This window comes from Protopterus annectens, chromosome 15.part0 (genome assembly GCF_019279795.1).
Source record: "Protopterus annectens isolate FY-2018-M chromosome 15.part0, PAN1.0, whole genome shotgun sequence".
In the NCBI taxonomy this organism is placed as follows: Eukaryota; Metazoa; Chordata; order Ceratodontiformes; family Protopteridae; genus Protopterus; species Protopterus annectens.
Genome location: NC_056749.1, coordinates 195,434,265 through 195,450,825, shown reverse-complemented (window position 1 = coordinate 195,450,825; position 16,561 = coordinate 195,434,265). Strand labels below are relative to the sequence as shown.

General features: G+C 40.5%; 1 protein-coding gene across 2 annotated transcripts in view; it reads left to right on the top strand.

Annotated features, from left to right (window-relative positions):
* The window catches only part of ABCB7 (ATP binding cassette subfamily B member 7), a 1,517,597-nt gene that overhangs the window by 937,408 nt on the left and 563,628 nt on the right, over positions 1 to 16,561 (top strand). For both annotated transcript variants that reach the window (XM_044057689.1, XM_044057687.1), the window contains one exon: positions 5,500 to 5,663. In XM_044057689.1, coding sequence (XP_043913624.1) covers positions 5,500 to 5,663 — 164 coding nt within the window. The remainder of the gene's footprint in view (positions 1 to 5,499; positions 5,664 to 16,561) is intronic.

Here is a 16,561-nt window from a genome sequence, read left to right as displayed (position 1 = left end):
CAAGAGAATGTGAATAATGCAAGGCTACTGAAGCTAGGAACTGGGGGGAGAGTCAAGCAACATGGAAAGAGTGGTACGAAAGAATAATTGAGAATAATGAAAACAAGGAAAGAGAATGAATATGGATAGGAGAAAAGTAATAAGGAGAAAGACAAGTTCAAAAATTTTGATGTGAAGTGAGAATTATAATTATTGTGGCATTTAAAGCTGGAAAAATTACCAGCGAAATAGAAAAATTAAATGCAGGCAGATATTTGACAACATTTGTTCACTTTGTGGTATAGATGTGAGTTTAGATCATGCTATATTAGTTTGTGGGAGGTTAAAAGTGTTCTGGTGAAAATTTAATTTGAAATATAAGCATGAACATTATCAGAATATACAGCTGGAAAAGCTGATGTATAGGGAGTATGACAATGTTTAAAGGCGCATTAGATGAGTTTGGTTTTAATAGATGCAGTGTGGATATTGTGTTCATATAGATATGAGGACGTATAGTGTTACAAGTTGTGGGACTGTAATACAATTTTAAAGAAAATTCATTCATGGTTCTTGAGAAAACTTTGGGGAGGGTGAATTTTGAAATAAGGTGTTGAGGCTATTGGAGATTTATGTGCAAACCTGTGCTAAATTATAAAGAAGAAAATATAATTACTCTGTTTTCTTTTTGAAAATGTGTTGGAAAATTGATGATTTTTCTTTTTAACAACCGCCAAGTATTTCACTACACCTCAGTCCTGATTCATTTGCCAGCACTATGCCTTGTCCCCACCTCACACAGCATTCACTAATAGAAATGCTGACTTGGCTAGTAAAATAGAAATGTTTTACTTCTGATTTAATGAGGACTGTAGTGCACATGTGTTCTCTAGGCATTAGTCTCTGTGACCTTGTGAGCAATGATCAGATATACCCCAAGTGGAAAACTGGTATATTTCCAGACTCTTAGCTACAAAAGCTTACTGAAATGCTAGATATGTGTAAGTTTCTGTAAAACAATTTACAGTAAAAAAAAATTCTGTGAATTTTAATAAGATGCGTAAGTATGCACTCAATGTTATATTTTTATCCCCATTTCATGGCATCTCAGTCCTGATAGCCAGCAAAATGTTGCTGTTGAAGTGGGATGGAAAACTATATGCAGGGACAAAAATGTTGAGCTGACTTTTGTAACAGATATATATATATATATATATATATATATATATATATTTTTTTTTTTTTTTCCGCTCTTCTAATGACATAATTCACATATATTTTAGTTATTAGTTTTACCTTTCATTGCAGGTAGTAATGCCTGATGTAATGTCAGACTATTACAATAAATATGTACATAAGAGGGATTACTCAGATTAGGAGGAGGAGTTTTTTGGTGTGTGATCTATACCTTCTTTTAGTGCGGTCCTAAAACATGTTCCAACACAGGGCAGCATTGCAGTCTGTGTAGAGGTGTCATATTCTGATGCTCCCTCACATGTACCTCTCTTCCTCTTTGTATCCCTCCTGGCATGCTGTTGTAAGACCCTGATAGAAGAAACACTTCAGCTTTTGTTGGCTATTTGTTTTTTCAACGGTTGATGGTGGCTTTGATGGAAAGTATCTGCTTGAAAGATGATGCACTCTATCAGCAGTGGATTCAGAAGTGGTGTGATGTTAGTACATTTTCTGATTTGCTTTATAAAATTTATTGTATACTTTTAGTAGCTACATGTACCACTTATCTTTTGTTTGATTAGAGGTGTTTAATGTAGTTCTGTTCCTTGTACCATTTTGCACTCTGATGGACACATTCATAATCTTTTAGCATTTAGTCACTCACATCCGCTACCCCCCATCTTTCTGTTTTTGTATATGACAACAAAATCTAGTTTAAGCTTTAGAATGACATACTGTTTTGTCAGTTATGTACCACTTATTTGGTCACTGTGTACAGTTGTAAGCATATACACAGTTTGTTTTTGCTTGGCATTTTATTGTTATTTTGTTGCTGTCTGAAATCACAAAAAGGAGTGCTGTCAGCAACATTTAAATGTATCTCCTACAGCTGTGGATGTATACCTGGACTAGTTCAGTTTACTGTGTGCCACAGAATTGTGTGTGTGCAGAATTTGCAGACTGTGCAAATGTTTGAGGTTAGACTAAAACCAGTCTGCAAATAATGAATAACCTTACCTAGCAAGAAAACCCAACAGATAAAGTATCTGTTTAGCCCTTGCTACGGGTTGTATAACACTGCTGTGACCTCTGGTTCCAGGTGGAGACTTGGATACTTATTGCTGAGCATTACATCCTCTGTTGTAGATTTTCATGAGTAAGCAGTGAAATTCGACACATTTCTGCAGTGCTGGCCTCACAGGAGGCTTCACAGCGCTTGTGTTTGTTTATTCCAAACCTGTGTCTTTTCAGTGGTACAGAACTGTTTAAACTCCAGGTGTTATTTAAATAGCAGAAGGAACTCTTCCACTGATGGATACTTCAGTGATGTGTAGACAGTAGGAAACTTCTGTATGTGGAATCTTCACTGTAAAGGAAGAAATGTCAGTATCTGCATAAACAATCCATGTTCATTGGGCAGTGGAAACTTGGGGTTGAGTACTAGGTCACTGGATCAATTCTCCTATAGGCATGGGTTTTTATGTGCTGTGTAACATTCTGGAAACTGTTCTGTAGTTTTAGTGCATTTCTTTGCTTCCTCTCTGAACACAGTCCCATTTGCAATAAGCTCCTCAAACAAGGTTTTGGTAATCCTCTATTTATATTGATAAGTATCTTTCTGTTATTGCAGGGTTGAGATCAGTGCATTTTTAATTAATATTTTTCAAGAGTACCTCCTGTTGACCACATAAGTCTGTCTCAGTAAAAGAAGAGAACTTAGTCATTATACTACACTTTATCCATCTTTTTAGAAGAAATCTGCCCATGATTACATTCATTTTTGATGGAAACAGGAGTGTGCAAAATATGTGGGTTACTTACACACACACACACACAAATGCAGGTCTAATTAGTGTGGCAGAAGTGCATTAAAAAAATTCCCTTTGTCAGCTGTCTCCTCATAAATGTCTGCTCAGGTGAGATAAATTGAGAGATCAGTTAAAAGAAAACAACTGATGTTTCTGTTTACAAGGCATAGTCACAGGGCATGGATTGGCCAGCCATGACCTACTACTGTATGAATGGGATACAAATACATGCCATTGAATAACTTAATGTCTCACTTTACGATTCTATCCTTCATTCTTTTCTGTGACATTGTGGAAAGAAATAACTTTGCCAATACAATTACTGTAGTAGTGAAGATATTACCCTGTGGCAATGATAAAAACCTTGCTTTTGTAATTTTAAGATGGGGTTCATAACTTTTAAAATGAAAATAAAACAGAATTATCCCAATACCTATGATTTTGTCCCCTTTCCATGTGGTGCTGAGATAACTTGTGACCTTTTGTTAAATGTTTAAATCTGTTGGAATCAGAGACTTTTGAATGCATTCCTCCCTCTTCAGTAATTGTAAAGGTGGTGTTGGATGTAACAAGGGAAGAGCAAGTCTCATGGTATTAACATCAAGCTGGCTAAGACAAAGCTTGGATTTAGCTGTTTTTAGAGACATTTGTTGACTCTTCACATAATCCTTTCTCTTGCTCAGTTCAAGACGTTAATCCTTCATGATGACAGAGTACTGCATCCAAACTACAAGTTTATCAATATGATACCATTGAGAATCTCAGAATTAAAATCTAAATGCAGCAGTTTTTTTTTCCAGAGGTATTGTCTGTCTTATAAGTTAAAAGGCCTGCCATCAGGAGATCATAGCTTTATAAGTTTTTTTTATGTAACGATATATAGATCCACTGTAAAGTTCAGTCCCACACATCATTGCAGTATCTTTCTATCTTGATTAATGCTTGTTTGGCATACTTTTCCCTGAGAAACCATTTATCTGCCATCTTGTCTGTATTTTTATACGTCCTGTTGTGGTTTCTTCTGTTGCTGTGTAGAATTTTTCAAGGATCCTTCATTTGAGTCTACTTCCTTTTAAGCCTTTTACTTCTACAATCCCTTTTAAGAAGCAGTTATCTCGCCCTGAATGTTTTCTCAATTAAATACCCTAATGTGTAATGAGATGCTCTGAGTTCCTCACAGTCAGGGTGTGCTTTGGAGTAGATTCCTCTTTTTCTCAGAATTAGTATCTAAAATATACTTGTACCAATCCATCAAGTTGTCTTTCTTAAACAGAGTAAGTGTGAAAAGAATTTTGCCCACTCTAGATTTACACAGAATAGTCAGCTGTTATGCAAGAACGAAGTCCTGTGAGAGTCTGATTAACTGTATGTCTTTTGTGAAGTAAAACAGAGTCGTCCACCCACCAGAGACCCACTCACCAGAGACCCACTGTTCTAGTGTTTTTTTGACAAATGCAACAAAACTCTTGACTTTTGTGAGATTACGGCTCACTGTACCAGGTCAGTAACTACCACTGCAGCCTTTAGTGAGGCTGTTATTTGGTCATTTATTTGCATGTTACCCGAGTATTACAAATTGGATTTCTAGTTTATAGGTAAAGCAGAATTTGCTTTGGCTGAGCAGGGCATGTCATTAGACAGTCCTACTTTTACTTGGGAAATGGGTATATTTGGCATGTTGCACTCTCATTCACATTGTGAAATCATGCGGCAAAGATTATGTTTTAGCATAGTACAGTTGTGCGAGTATACTTGCAAGACTTCACGTTGATGGCAGGATTAGTATTGCAGAACATGCTGCCTCCCTAGGTGTACCTCATTCTGCTTCTGATTTGGATGTGATGTTCCTTGTATGTAATTAGCCTTGCATAAGAAAGCATCATTAGTTAGTAGTCTGGTGTGTTTTATTATATTGCATTTGTTAACCCAAAGCATGTTGCTATGTTTATTTCCTTTCTTTTGTAGTCAAAGACATGAAAATGTTTTGTAAAAATTGAGAGTGTTAGTTTTTTTTCCCTTTTTTTGCACTTTTGCAGAGGTTGTTTTAGGCTTTAAGGGACTCCTTAAGGTTTCCCCAAACACATTTCTTGGTACTCTTTCTCTGCTTTCCTGTTCCATGGTACCTGACAAAAACAGAGTCAGATTTATAATGCATTCTGTTTTATAATTAAGGTTACTTGTAATGTTTGCAACTGAAGACTGCACATAAATATCCCTGATGGGATGTTAAGTTACTAAAAAAAAGATCAGGCCAGACGCCTTCACTTCTGTCTTCACCCCTATCTCATTTATTTTATGTATACCTGTAGTGATCCTTCTATGTTAATATATTCTTATGATGATTATACTGTCACAACTTTGCTGTTGAATTTTACACACTGCTGAAGTTTCATTACATAATTTGTTTAATGTGTTTATGTGTGGGGGAGGGTGGGTATGTGGATAGCCATCATCTGCATTATTTCACTTGGATGCTAAATGTACTTGTACGTTGTTTGTTTAGTAATGCATTAATAATGAAGATTATTTTGCACAGGAAAAAGCAATGGCCCCTCCTCTGAAAATAACACCACAGACTGCCACCATTGCCTTTGAGGATGTGTATTTTGAGTATCTTGAAGGACAGAAAGTGCTGAACGGTGTGTCTTTTGAAGTGCCTGCAGGAACGAAGGTAGCTATTGTAGGAGGAAGTGGATCGGGGTAAGTAACTGGTACTAATTTTTGTGGAGTACTCTAAATTTAAGACAAAAGTTATTAAAGGTAGTAAAATGTTAATTTCCTTGTGTGGTTTTCCATGAAACCATATGATCTGATAACCTTTTGTCTCTTAAGTTTTTTTTTGTAAAGCCTAATGTTTACATGAGTTTTTAAATCATTTGAAATGCTCATATGTCCATTGCTGCTTCAAAAATTAGATGGTTAAGACTGTATTACTTATGTAGGTTGTATCATTGTGAGGTGTTTAACTTAAGCAGGATCACAAATGTGAAGTCCCTTGCATACTTTATGGGAATGTCTGTGTACATTGTACTCTGAGGCTATAGACCTGGATTTGATTTTTTAGTCTCTTATACATATGCTGTGATTCTGAGCACATCTTGTGAGTGTAATGGGTTTAGTCTGTGAAAATCAAATCTTGAAAAGTTCTATTTTTGTATTGCCTAGTTACCAAAATTAAAAGGCGATAACTTGCTTTGTAAACTTTTAGATTCCTTTATTAGTAGTCAGTATTTGTACCTTTTATCGTTTTGTATCATAAAAAGGGAAGAAACATTTTTGGTCAAGCAAGAAACATCCTTATTGAATTATCAGATGTTATGTAGTCCAATCTCGCCTACATTCTTACCCGTGGGTTCGGAGCCGAATATCGGCTCCGACCTGGCCTGTTTTACTAGCTCAAAAGTCTCTGATTGGCTGGGCCAAGAGGGTATCAAATGGTACACTGCTCCATATCCCCAGATCTCTTTTGCCACTTGTAGAGCTCGGACGTGGTCTCGCTTGGCTGTGGCTAAGTACCTTATTTTGACTTATTTCTCTTGAGAAATTGGTTACTTTATACCCAAAAGCTATTTTAATAGCTATATCATGCTGCTGTTGCTGTGATTGTGTGTTTTCTTGGTGTTTTGTGGTATCCCTAACTGTTCCCATGGGCTAGGCCCGTTTAGAGTACCTAGTCCTCCCTTAGTTTGAGATTTTTCGTGTGTTTGTTCTCTGTGTTGTCTAAAGAACCGTTTTAGTTAGAGGTTCTTGCAGTGGTGTCTTTTTTGTTGCTAATCATTTATTTAGGGGTTCGCTGAGTCTGTGTAGTATTGTTTGCTAGTGTACTTGTGGGCTTTCCCACCCGTTTTGGAAAAGTTTGTTAACTGTTCTCTAGAGTTAGCAGATAATGTCTAAGGATCAGAAGGAACATAAGCCTTCTGGTTTTAAAAAATGTTCAGAATGCGGATATAAAATGTCCATCACAGATGGACACTCCGTGTGTCTACTGCCTTGGAGCCATCCACTTACAGGAGTCGTGTAGCTTTTGCCACGGGTTCAGTCCTAGGGTGCTCCAAGAGAGGAAAAACAAATTGATTTTAAAGGGACTGCTTAAACCATCTTTTGAGGAAGCTATAGATTTGGCTTCCAGTTCCCAGTCGAAATCTAAAGCCTCCAAGTCCAAGAAAAGGTCTCTGGCTCCTTCTGCATCTTCGGAGCCTCCGGCGAAAAGTACTATATTGGACTCTGCTTCCTCTGCTCCGCTGTCCTCAGGGCTGCAGGAGGTATCTGTGTTAAGTGATTCGGCGTCCGCTCCGATTATTCTCGAACCCATTCGGAGCCGGTCGCCTAGTGTGAGGCATGGTTCACCAGATAAGAGATCCCAATCTCCATCCATCTCCTCCAAATCCTCCAGGCTTTCTGATTTGGATGTTGATAGGGTAGTGCAGAGGCTCCTGCAGTCGCTAGTGTTGGTTAAGTTGTTTTCGGCTCCGGAGCCAGTTCCTATGACTGTTTCGATGATTCCTCCTCCGAGCACATCTTTGTCATCCGAGCTGGTATGCTCCGCTCCGAGTGATGATCTTGCGCCGGCTCCGATACCCACCTTGGGTTTATCGGTGCCGACCTCTGCTCCGACCATGTCAGTTCCGTCCACAGGGTTCGAGATTCGAGTCTCCTCGGTTGGGCCCGAAGGGGATACTTTAGGACATCTTTCGGTTCCGAGTCTCCCACTCGGTGCATCGGCTCGGGGGATCCCGGTCGTGGCCATGGAGGTCGGTCGGTCCTCGGACTCGGGGGGGGGGGGGGGACCTGCCTTCGAGGCCATGCGGAGCGTGCTGGCCAGATCATCAGCTACATCACCCGGGTCGGTCATTCCATCCCCTACCACTCTGGTGAGAGCTTCTGACACTCTGCTATCCTTGGACAGTAGAGTACCAGGCCCTAAGAACACCCCCACGAGCTGTCCCCCACTTTCTGAAGGTCTCTCAGAGTCTGTGCCTGAGGAACCTCCCAGAAAGAAATTGTGCAAGAGGAAGCACATAGACTCCCAGGACGAGTCTCTCACTTCCGATACTGACCTGGAGGAATCGGAAGGATCCCCCAAGTCTTCCTCTGATGATGTTTCCTTCTCCGATATCCTGGAGATACTGAAACAAAGAGGAGACTGGCCTTCCAAAACTCTTTCCGAGGAGGAGTCAGTATTCCTTAAGGCTTTTGGCGCTCAACACTCCGCTTCCTCGGTGTCTCCACCCTTCGATGAACTTCTTGACCTTATTTGTCGAAGGGTGTGGGGAAAACCCTGATTCTGTGGAGCCCGTACCCAGGCTTCCCAACAAATTTCTCTCCGCCTCTCAGGGAAAAGAGTTTCTGTCAAAGGGAGTCCCTGTAGATGCCATGGTGGTGGCAGCAGCCACCCAGAAGGAAGTTGCAGAGTCTTCCTCTTCGGTCCATCCTCCTAACAAAGAGTCTAGGACTATGGACCGGTACGGGAAGCATACCCTGTCTTCAGCAACCTTCACTTTATGGTCGCTGAATTACTTGTCTCATTTCACTCGGCTCCAGAGAGATCTCCTCAAAGAACTGGGAGATACTCTTGCGGGTAACATACCTGAGGCGGTGGCTCAGACAGTTATCGCACAGGTTTCTACCCTCAACTCCATCGCAAACTCGTCCATGCGACTCATTTCGTATGCGGCTGAGGGAGCGAATAGGGCGGCCAGCTCAGGGGTCGCCCTTAGAAGGCAAGCCTGGCTGCGCCTGTGTCACTTTGCGGAGGCCTTAAAGTCTTCCTTCACTGATGCCCCATTTGATGGTTCCTCCTTGTTTGGGACCAAAGTGAAAGACACCCTGACCAGGTGCGAGCAAGAGGGAAAGACCCTGTCTGCTGTAGGGGTCCGTTTTTCCCTTCTGTCTAGGCCTTATCCCAAGGCCCAACGGGGGGGGGGGGGATGTGGTTCAAGAAATCACAAAGGTTTTTTCCTGCTGCACAAGGTGAACCCCCCTCCAGAGGCAGGGGGGGGAGGAGTTATTCAGGAAGACATCGCCCCAGAGGCAGAGGGGGCCCCCCGCAATTCCGAAGACCGCAACTCCCCATACTCTCATTCCTGAGGGTGTGCCCAACTGTGCTTATCCGGAGCCAGTCGGGGGTCGAATTTCCTTGTATCCGGAAGCTTGGAAAAACATTACTCAGGACCGATGGGTATTAAGGATAATTTCCGGAGGTTACCTCATTCCATTCTTTTCAGTACCCCCTCCAATAAGAAAAATCCCAGACATTCCACCCAGTCAAAGGGATCAAGCAGCCTCAGAGGTATCTCAGCTGCTAGAAAAAGGAGCCATCCAACCAGTCCCCTCAGTCCAAATCGGATTAGGGACTTACTCAAGATTCTTTTTGGTGCCGAAAAGAACAGGGGACCGGAGACCCATGCTAGATCTCAGTCAACTGAACAGTTACGTACACAAGTCCAAATTCTGTATGGTCACTCTACAATCGATTCTCCCATTGTTGGGAGAGGAAGTATGGATGTGCTCCATCGACCTCAAGGATGCTTACTACCATGTCAAAATGGACAGGGCATCCAGGTGTCACCTACGCTTCCGGCTGGGAGCCAGTCACACAAGAGAGGATCACAGGGTTGCAACAACAAATACTCACACTGATGCCCCTGAGACATGCGAAGGCAAAACTGATTCTACAACTCCTAGGTACCATGGCAGTGACTATCATGTTGGTTCCTCTAGTGAGATTACACATGAGACTTCTTCAGTGGCTCCTCTTTGTCCAGTGGTCTCTCCAAAGACTTCTGCTATCCCATCCAATCTTAATGACAGACAGATGCAAGCAGGACCTCCGTTGGTGGCTATGCATCAACAACTTGAACAGGGGAAAGCCCTTTGTTCCACCCATCCCTGTTGCCACAGTGACCACGGACGCCTCCCAGATGGGGGAGGGCATTATCTCGGCAGGACGGTCCAAAGCACGTGGCAGGAGCACGAGATACATCTGCACATAAACGTCCTGGAGATGAGAGCAGTGCTTCTTGCGTTGCAGGCACTTCAAGAAGTTCTTCCTCTAGGGACTATTGCTGTACACTCAGACAACATGTCAGTAGTGTGGTATCTCAACAAGCAAGGGGGAACCCAATCTTACCCACTATGCAGAGAGGCCATGCACGTGTGGCATTGGGCAATTGCTTCCCAACGTTTTCTGGTGGCAATGCACATTCCAGGGAAGACCAATGTAATAGCGGACAAGCTAAGCAGGGTGATTCTTATGCCCTACGAGTGGTCCCTGAATCGCCTGGTTGCAGAGCGAATCTTCAGCAGATGGGGTCAGCCTTGCTGCGACCTTTTTGCCAGCCCTCTCAATGCGAAATGCAGCAACTACTTCTCGCTAATCCCCCCCCGACTGGGGGAATCACCCAGGGACGCTCTGGCTCACAAGTGGCCTTCCGGTCTGCTTTATGCTTTCCCTCCATTTCCCCTTCTCTCAAGGGTGATTCAGAAAGCACAATCCTTGGGAAGCAGAATGATTCTGATTGCCCCACACTGGCCTCATCAGGTATGGTTCCCCTTCCTTCAGCCTTACATTGTGGATACTCCTGGGATTCTGGAACCTCTTCCAGGTTTACTGATGCACATGTCGGGACAGTTCCACCCCTCTCTGAGGACACTCCGGTTGACAGTCTGGCTACTCCACTTCCATCGTTAGACGTCACAGTTTTTCACCAGAAGTGGTCCATATATTATCGTCCTCTCATAAACCATCCACTAGAAAAATCTGCTCTAGCAAATGGAAAAGGTTCTCTATCTGGGCTCATTCTAGAGGCATTGATCCCTACACGGCTCCAATTGATTCGATTCTGGAGTTTTTGTCTCTGCTGTTCTATCAAGGGTCCGCATCAGCCACCATCAAAGTTCAGCTGGCGGCTATATCAAACTTCCACGTAGCCAATGAACCTAGCCTTATGGCACACAGACTATGTAAATCATTCTTTAAAGGTACTCTATTACTTCGTCCCCCAGTATCCCAACCTGTCATGCCCTGAGACCTCAAATTTGTTCTTCAAGCCCTCACTCTTCCACCATTCGAGCCTGCAGCTACCTGTGAGCTAAAATTTTTAGCATGGAAAACAGCATTTTTAACAGCAGTCACTTCAGCGAGGCGAGTCTCTGAAATTCAAGCCCTCTCCATCAAACCCCCATGTTTGATCTTTCATAAAGATAGGGTCTCTCTTAGACCAAACCCATCATTTCTTCCCAAAGTGGTTTCTGTGTCTAATATGAATCAGTCTGTTGAGCTGCCAGTTTTCTTCCCCAACTTTTCTAACAAGGCAGAATTCAGATTTCACCAATTGGATGTACATAGACAGTTACGCTTCTATCTACACCAGACAAAAGATATCCGGAAATCTGACCAACTCTTTGTCTCCTTTTCAGAAAACCGGTTTGGTTCTCAGATATCCAAGGTCATGCTCTCTAGATGGATAACTAGCTGTATCTCCTTCATCTATCAGACAGCAGGTAAAAATTTGCCTTTTCCAGTAAAAGCGTATTCCACAAGAGCGGTCTCCACAGCCACAGCCTATCAAGCTAGATCGTCAATGGATGATATATGTGCTGCAACTACTTGGGCTTCTCACACCTTTGTTTCTCATTACAAATTGGATGGGGTTTCCAGGGGCAGATCTTCATTTGGCTCCACAGTTCTCAGGAGTATTTTCCTATGAGTCACCCAGGATGTAGGTGCTAGGGACGCTGTCCCATGGGTAAGAATGTAGGTGAGACAGGACTACATAACATCAAGAAGTTATGTACTCACCATAACGTTCGATGTATGTAGTCCATCTCGCCTCACATTCTTACTTACCCTCCCGCCTTCCCCCTGCCTGGAGGATTTGGAAGTTAGGTTGTCTCCTGCAGAGTCCCTTTGGATAGTTTTTTGTTTGTATGGATGCGAGGTATGTATGGAGTAATTATGTTAGCAGCAAACTAGATCTGGGGATATGGAGCAGTGTACCATGGGATACCCTGTTAGCCCAGCCAATCAGAGACTTTTGAGCTAGTAAAATAGGCCGAGTCGGAGCCGATATTCGGCTCCGAACCCACGGGTAAGAATGTGAGGCGAGATGGACTACATATATCGAACATTATGGTGAGTACATAACTTCTTGTTATGACGTAGACAATCATATATTTGTATAAATGAAAACAAACCATATTACCTTATTTTAAGTTGTAAACATTATACATCACTTATAATCTTATATACAATTATTGTTAGTCAAGCATTGCATACAGTGGATATAATAAGTGTACACACCCATGTTAAAATGCCAGGTTTTTGTGATATTAAAAAATGAGACCACAATAAATCATTTCAAAACTTTTCCCAACTTTAATGTGACCTAACATGTACAATTCAATTGTAAAAGAAATTTATTATGGGAAAAAATATAAAAAATAAAAAACGTACAATAAGCGGGTTGCATAAGTGTGCACACCCATAAACTAATACTATGTTGAAGTAAATTTTGATTTAATTACAGCATTCAGTCTTCTTGGGTAGGAGTCTATCAGCATTGCACATCTTGATTTGGCAATATTTGCCCACTCTTCTTTGCAAAAGTGCTCCAAATCTGTCACATTGTGAGGGCATCTCTTGTGCACAGCCCTCTTCAGGTCACTCCACAGATTTTCTATTGGATTTAGGTCTGGGCTCTGGCTAGGCCATTCCAAAACTTTAATTTACATTAAATTACCTTTTACATACCTCCAGCATTTGCAATCTACCTGATGAAAAATTCTTTGGAGTCTGCTTGGGATATAAAATACCTTTGCAAACACATCCAAGCAAAGATCTTAAATCTTCTAGACTTTGTTGCATTTTTGAGACCCATGTTTATATCCTCCCATTGTTTCTGTGTGAATTGCTTATCCAATCTTTTGTAAACTCCTCTGGTTGATTCCTATAGTTACCAGGCAATATTTTATATGGCCTTTTCATTATCCCTTTTTTAACAACAGTTTCTGTTCTAGATTTTGCTAAAACCTCTACATGTTCTGCTCTTTCACTTAGGATCCCTCTATTACTTTCTCTTTGCCTGTACTCTGCCTTCCCTGTAAAAGATTGATATCAATCTCTAGCCTGCAGTCCAAGGGAATTCTTGGCCTCTACCCATTCTATTACCTTTCCCTCTTTAATTATTTGCTCCCAATACCTTGGTTTCTTTGCCCGTTTTCTTCAGTAAATTCCTGCCCCCCTCTTGCCTATTGTCCGTACCCCTAAATGCAGTCATCCCTATTGGCAGAAACTCCTTTCTCCATTCATTGGATGGTGCAGTGGTAGCATCGTTGCTTCACCGCAAGAGGTTCTCTGGTTCGATTCTAGGCTGGGGTGCCTTCTGTGTGGAGTCTGCATGTTCTCCCTGCATTCGTGTGGGTTTCCTCTGGGTGCTCCGGTTTCCTCCCATGTTACAAAGACATGCATCTGGACCATTTCATCCCAGGCCTCCGCTGAAAATTGGCTCATTCCAAGTTGGACTTTCCCAGTTAACAAATGTAAAATAAAATAATAAATACGTAAATAAATTCTCATGTTGGCTTAGTTCTTAGAATAGTTTATGCTACTTTATGAATATAATATTATGTATGGTTATTGTTATTCTCCTTAAGGATCTGCATCAAAAATCCCAGTCTCTCCTTATTTCATGAGCTTTCCCCCCTGTTTCATCATCATCCCTTTCCACTTTGTATTATAGCTTTCTGCTTGTGCTGTGTATAGGAGCTTTAACTGTGTAGTTCTGAAATACATCTTCAAAACGGGTATTCCTAAACCTCTGTGTTCTGCTGGATGGATAAACCTGTCCCACTTGAGTCTTGCCATCTTCCCCTCCCAGATAAAATCCTTAAACTCTTTATTTATTCGTTACTATCCACAACATCTCTGGTTGATAAAAATATAGATGGACCTGTATATGAAACTTAAAAGGACTAAAACATTTTCACTGATTGTATCTTGCTGTCCATATACATAAAACAAAGCTTCCAGTTTCTTAGTTTTTGTATTATCTTAAGTCTCTTACCACATATCCTTAGCTGCTATAGCAGAATCCTTTTTAATCCATACTCCCAAGTACTTCAGAAGATGGGTATTGCTGAACCAGTTCATGTGTGGGTACATAGTTTACAGCTATTGCCTTTGTTTTATCTTCATTAAATTTGTATCCCCAAAAAATGTGAAACTGTCTCAGTGTTCCACATCATTGAAATGTAATTTTCTCTTTTTAGCGGGTGCAAACTAATATCTGCAAATAAAGCTAACTTTTCTTGATTACCATACCACATGTGTCCTTGAATTTCTGAGGCCTTTATTTCTTAGCCAGTGGTTCTAAATATAATGCAAATAACAAATTGGAAAGAGAACACCACTGCCTGTTCCCTGTACTCAAACAGAACTTAACAGACAGGACCTCCCACACTTTAATTTTTGCCTCTGATCCCTCATATATCCTCCTAATCAACCTTATTGTAAAATCCCAGCTTACTCTGCCGAATGCTTTGTCTGCATTAAGACCCACCACTCTTACATTCTGCTTCCTTCTTGATCATCATTGTTCTAGTAATGTTTCAAATGTTTGCCTCCCCTCCACAAATCCACATTGCTCCATATCTGTCCATTTAGACATTACATTTGGATTATTTTAGCCATTGTAGACATAAACACTTTATAATCATGGTTTAGAATCGAATTTGGCATATATGAAGCTGGATCTGATGAACGTTTACCATCTTTAGGTATTCAAGCCACCACAACTTTCTTCCAGTTTGTCTGTACTCCTTCTCCTTTTAAAATACTGTTAAACAGAGCCTCCTAGATCGTTATCACTTTCTTCCCTCATAGCTTCCAAACTTCCACAGGAATATCATCTATTCTTAGAGGCTTTCCTGTTGATTGGTTATGCATCACCACTGTTAGTAATTGAGCCTCATCTACCTCTAACCTTGGCATATTTAATTGTTCCATAAACATTTCTATTTGTGCTTTTTCTTGATTTACACATTTATCTGATTTCTACAGATTTTCTTAAAATTTCCAAAATATTTCTAATACCCCTACATAATCACTGGTTATTTTCTTTGCTATGGACTCCCTAAGCTTGGAACAACCCTTTTTACTTTCTGTTGCCTGAGCCATGAGTTTTGTGCTCTGGAATTAACAAAAGCAGTTGCTTAACAGCAATGTTTCTAATCCCATGCATATTATTGAGGTAGTTCCTTATTTTTTCAATAGCTCTCTGAAGTTGCACATCATCTTGGTCTTTGAGATTCCCCTTATTCTACAATACTTTAACCTTTGCAGTCCCTCTAAATTCTTGTTAATTAACCGTATATTTTTGTTTTATTTCTACCCTATTTTTAAACTTCACTTTCATTTTATCCCACTCCCTAGCTATATTTATTTGAAGAAATTTCTGTTTTCCTTAACTCCTGAATAATTTCCACTACCCAATCTTTAAATTCATCTGTTTTTAACAGATAGGTGGGGAAGTGCCAGTGTCTCATTTTTATTTTATTATCTTGCGTTTTTATTTATTATTCGAGAGTGATCTGAAATAGTTATTGGACACATATCAAAAACTTTCAATTGGATGCACGTTCCTGCGAAATATAATTTCTGTCTGGCCTAGTCTAGTTTTTATACCTTGGGGAATAATATGCAAATTCTCTGAGTCCTACTACTGAATTCAGATTTTCCATATGAAATATTTTCATAATTTTTTCAAAAATCTGTCCTGATCCCCCCCCCCCCCTTTTAGACCCCTCCAGATACATGCTCACTGTTTCAAATCGAATTCAAGTCCCAAGCATAAGTAGTATCTTCTGCTGAAGGCTATTTCTCCCAGAATTTTCTTAAGCTCCATTGCAGCAGTTTTTGGTGGAATATAAATACAGACCAGTGTAATCCTCCTCCCTTGCCATTAGCCCATTAATATTACAAATTTCCCGTTATTATCTTTTTTCCTCTTCTGTCGTTATATGAGCTCCTCTAACAATTAATGTAAGTAATCCTGTTTTCCTTTTCTTCAGATATTCCACTGAATAACCATCCTGAAATCCTTTCTTTATCAAATTCATATGCTCAGTTCTTTCCAAATGTGTCTTCTGTAGCATAGCTGTTTACACACTTTTTTAATATAGTGCACTACTTTTTCTTTTTTGTATATATTTCTAAGACCATTCTTATTCAAATGTAATATGGAAAGTGTTGTCTTTATGATGTTATTATTCCCACTTGTTATATATAGCATATTTTTAGTGTCTAATTTCAGCTCTTGTGTTACATGCATACACATGCTTGACAGGTTCATCTTCTATACACTTGTTTCTTGTCATAACCATTTGAACCTCTGTCACACTTTACAAGACTTTTTGTTTTAATGAAAACTCTCAAAAATATATCCCCAGAACACCCTCAAACCCTATTAGCTTAATAGAAATACACAAAGGTATGTATCTCTTAAAATAATGAAGTTTAACCCTCTTAATAGGAACAGTTGTCCCAGACTGACAGCTGCACTGACAGACTTGAATTGATCTATAATGAAAGGTTATCCACA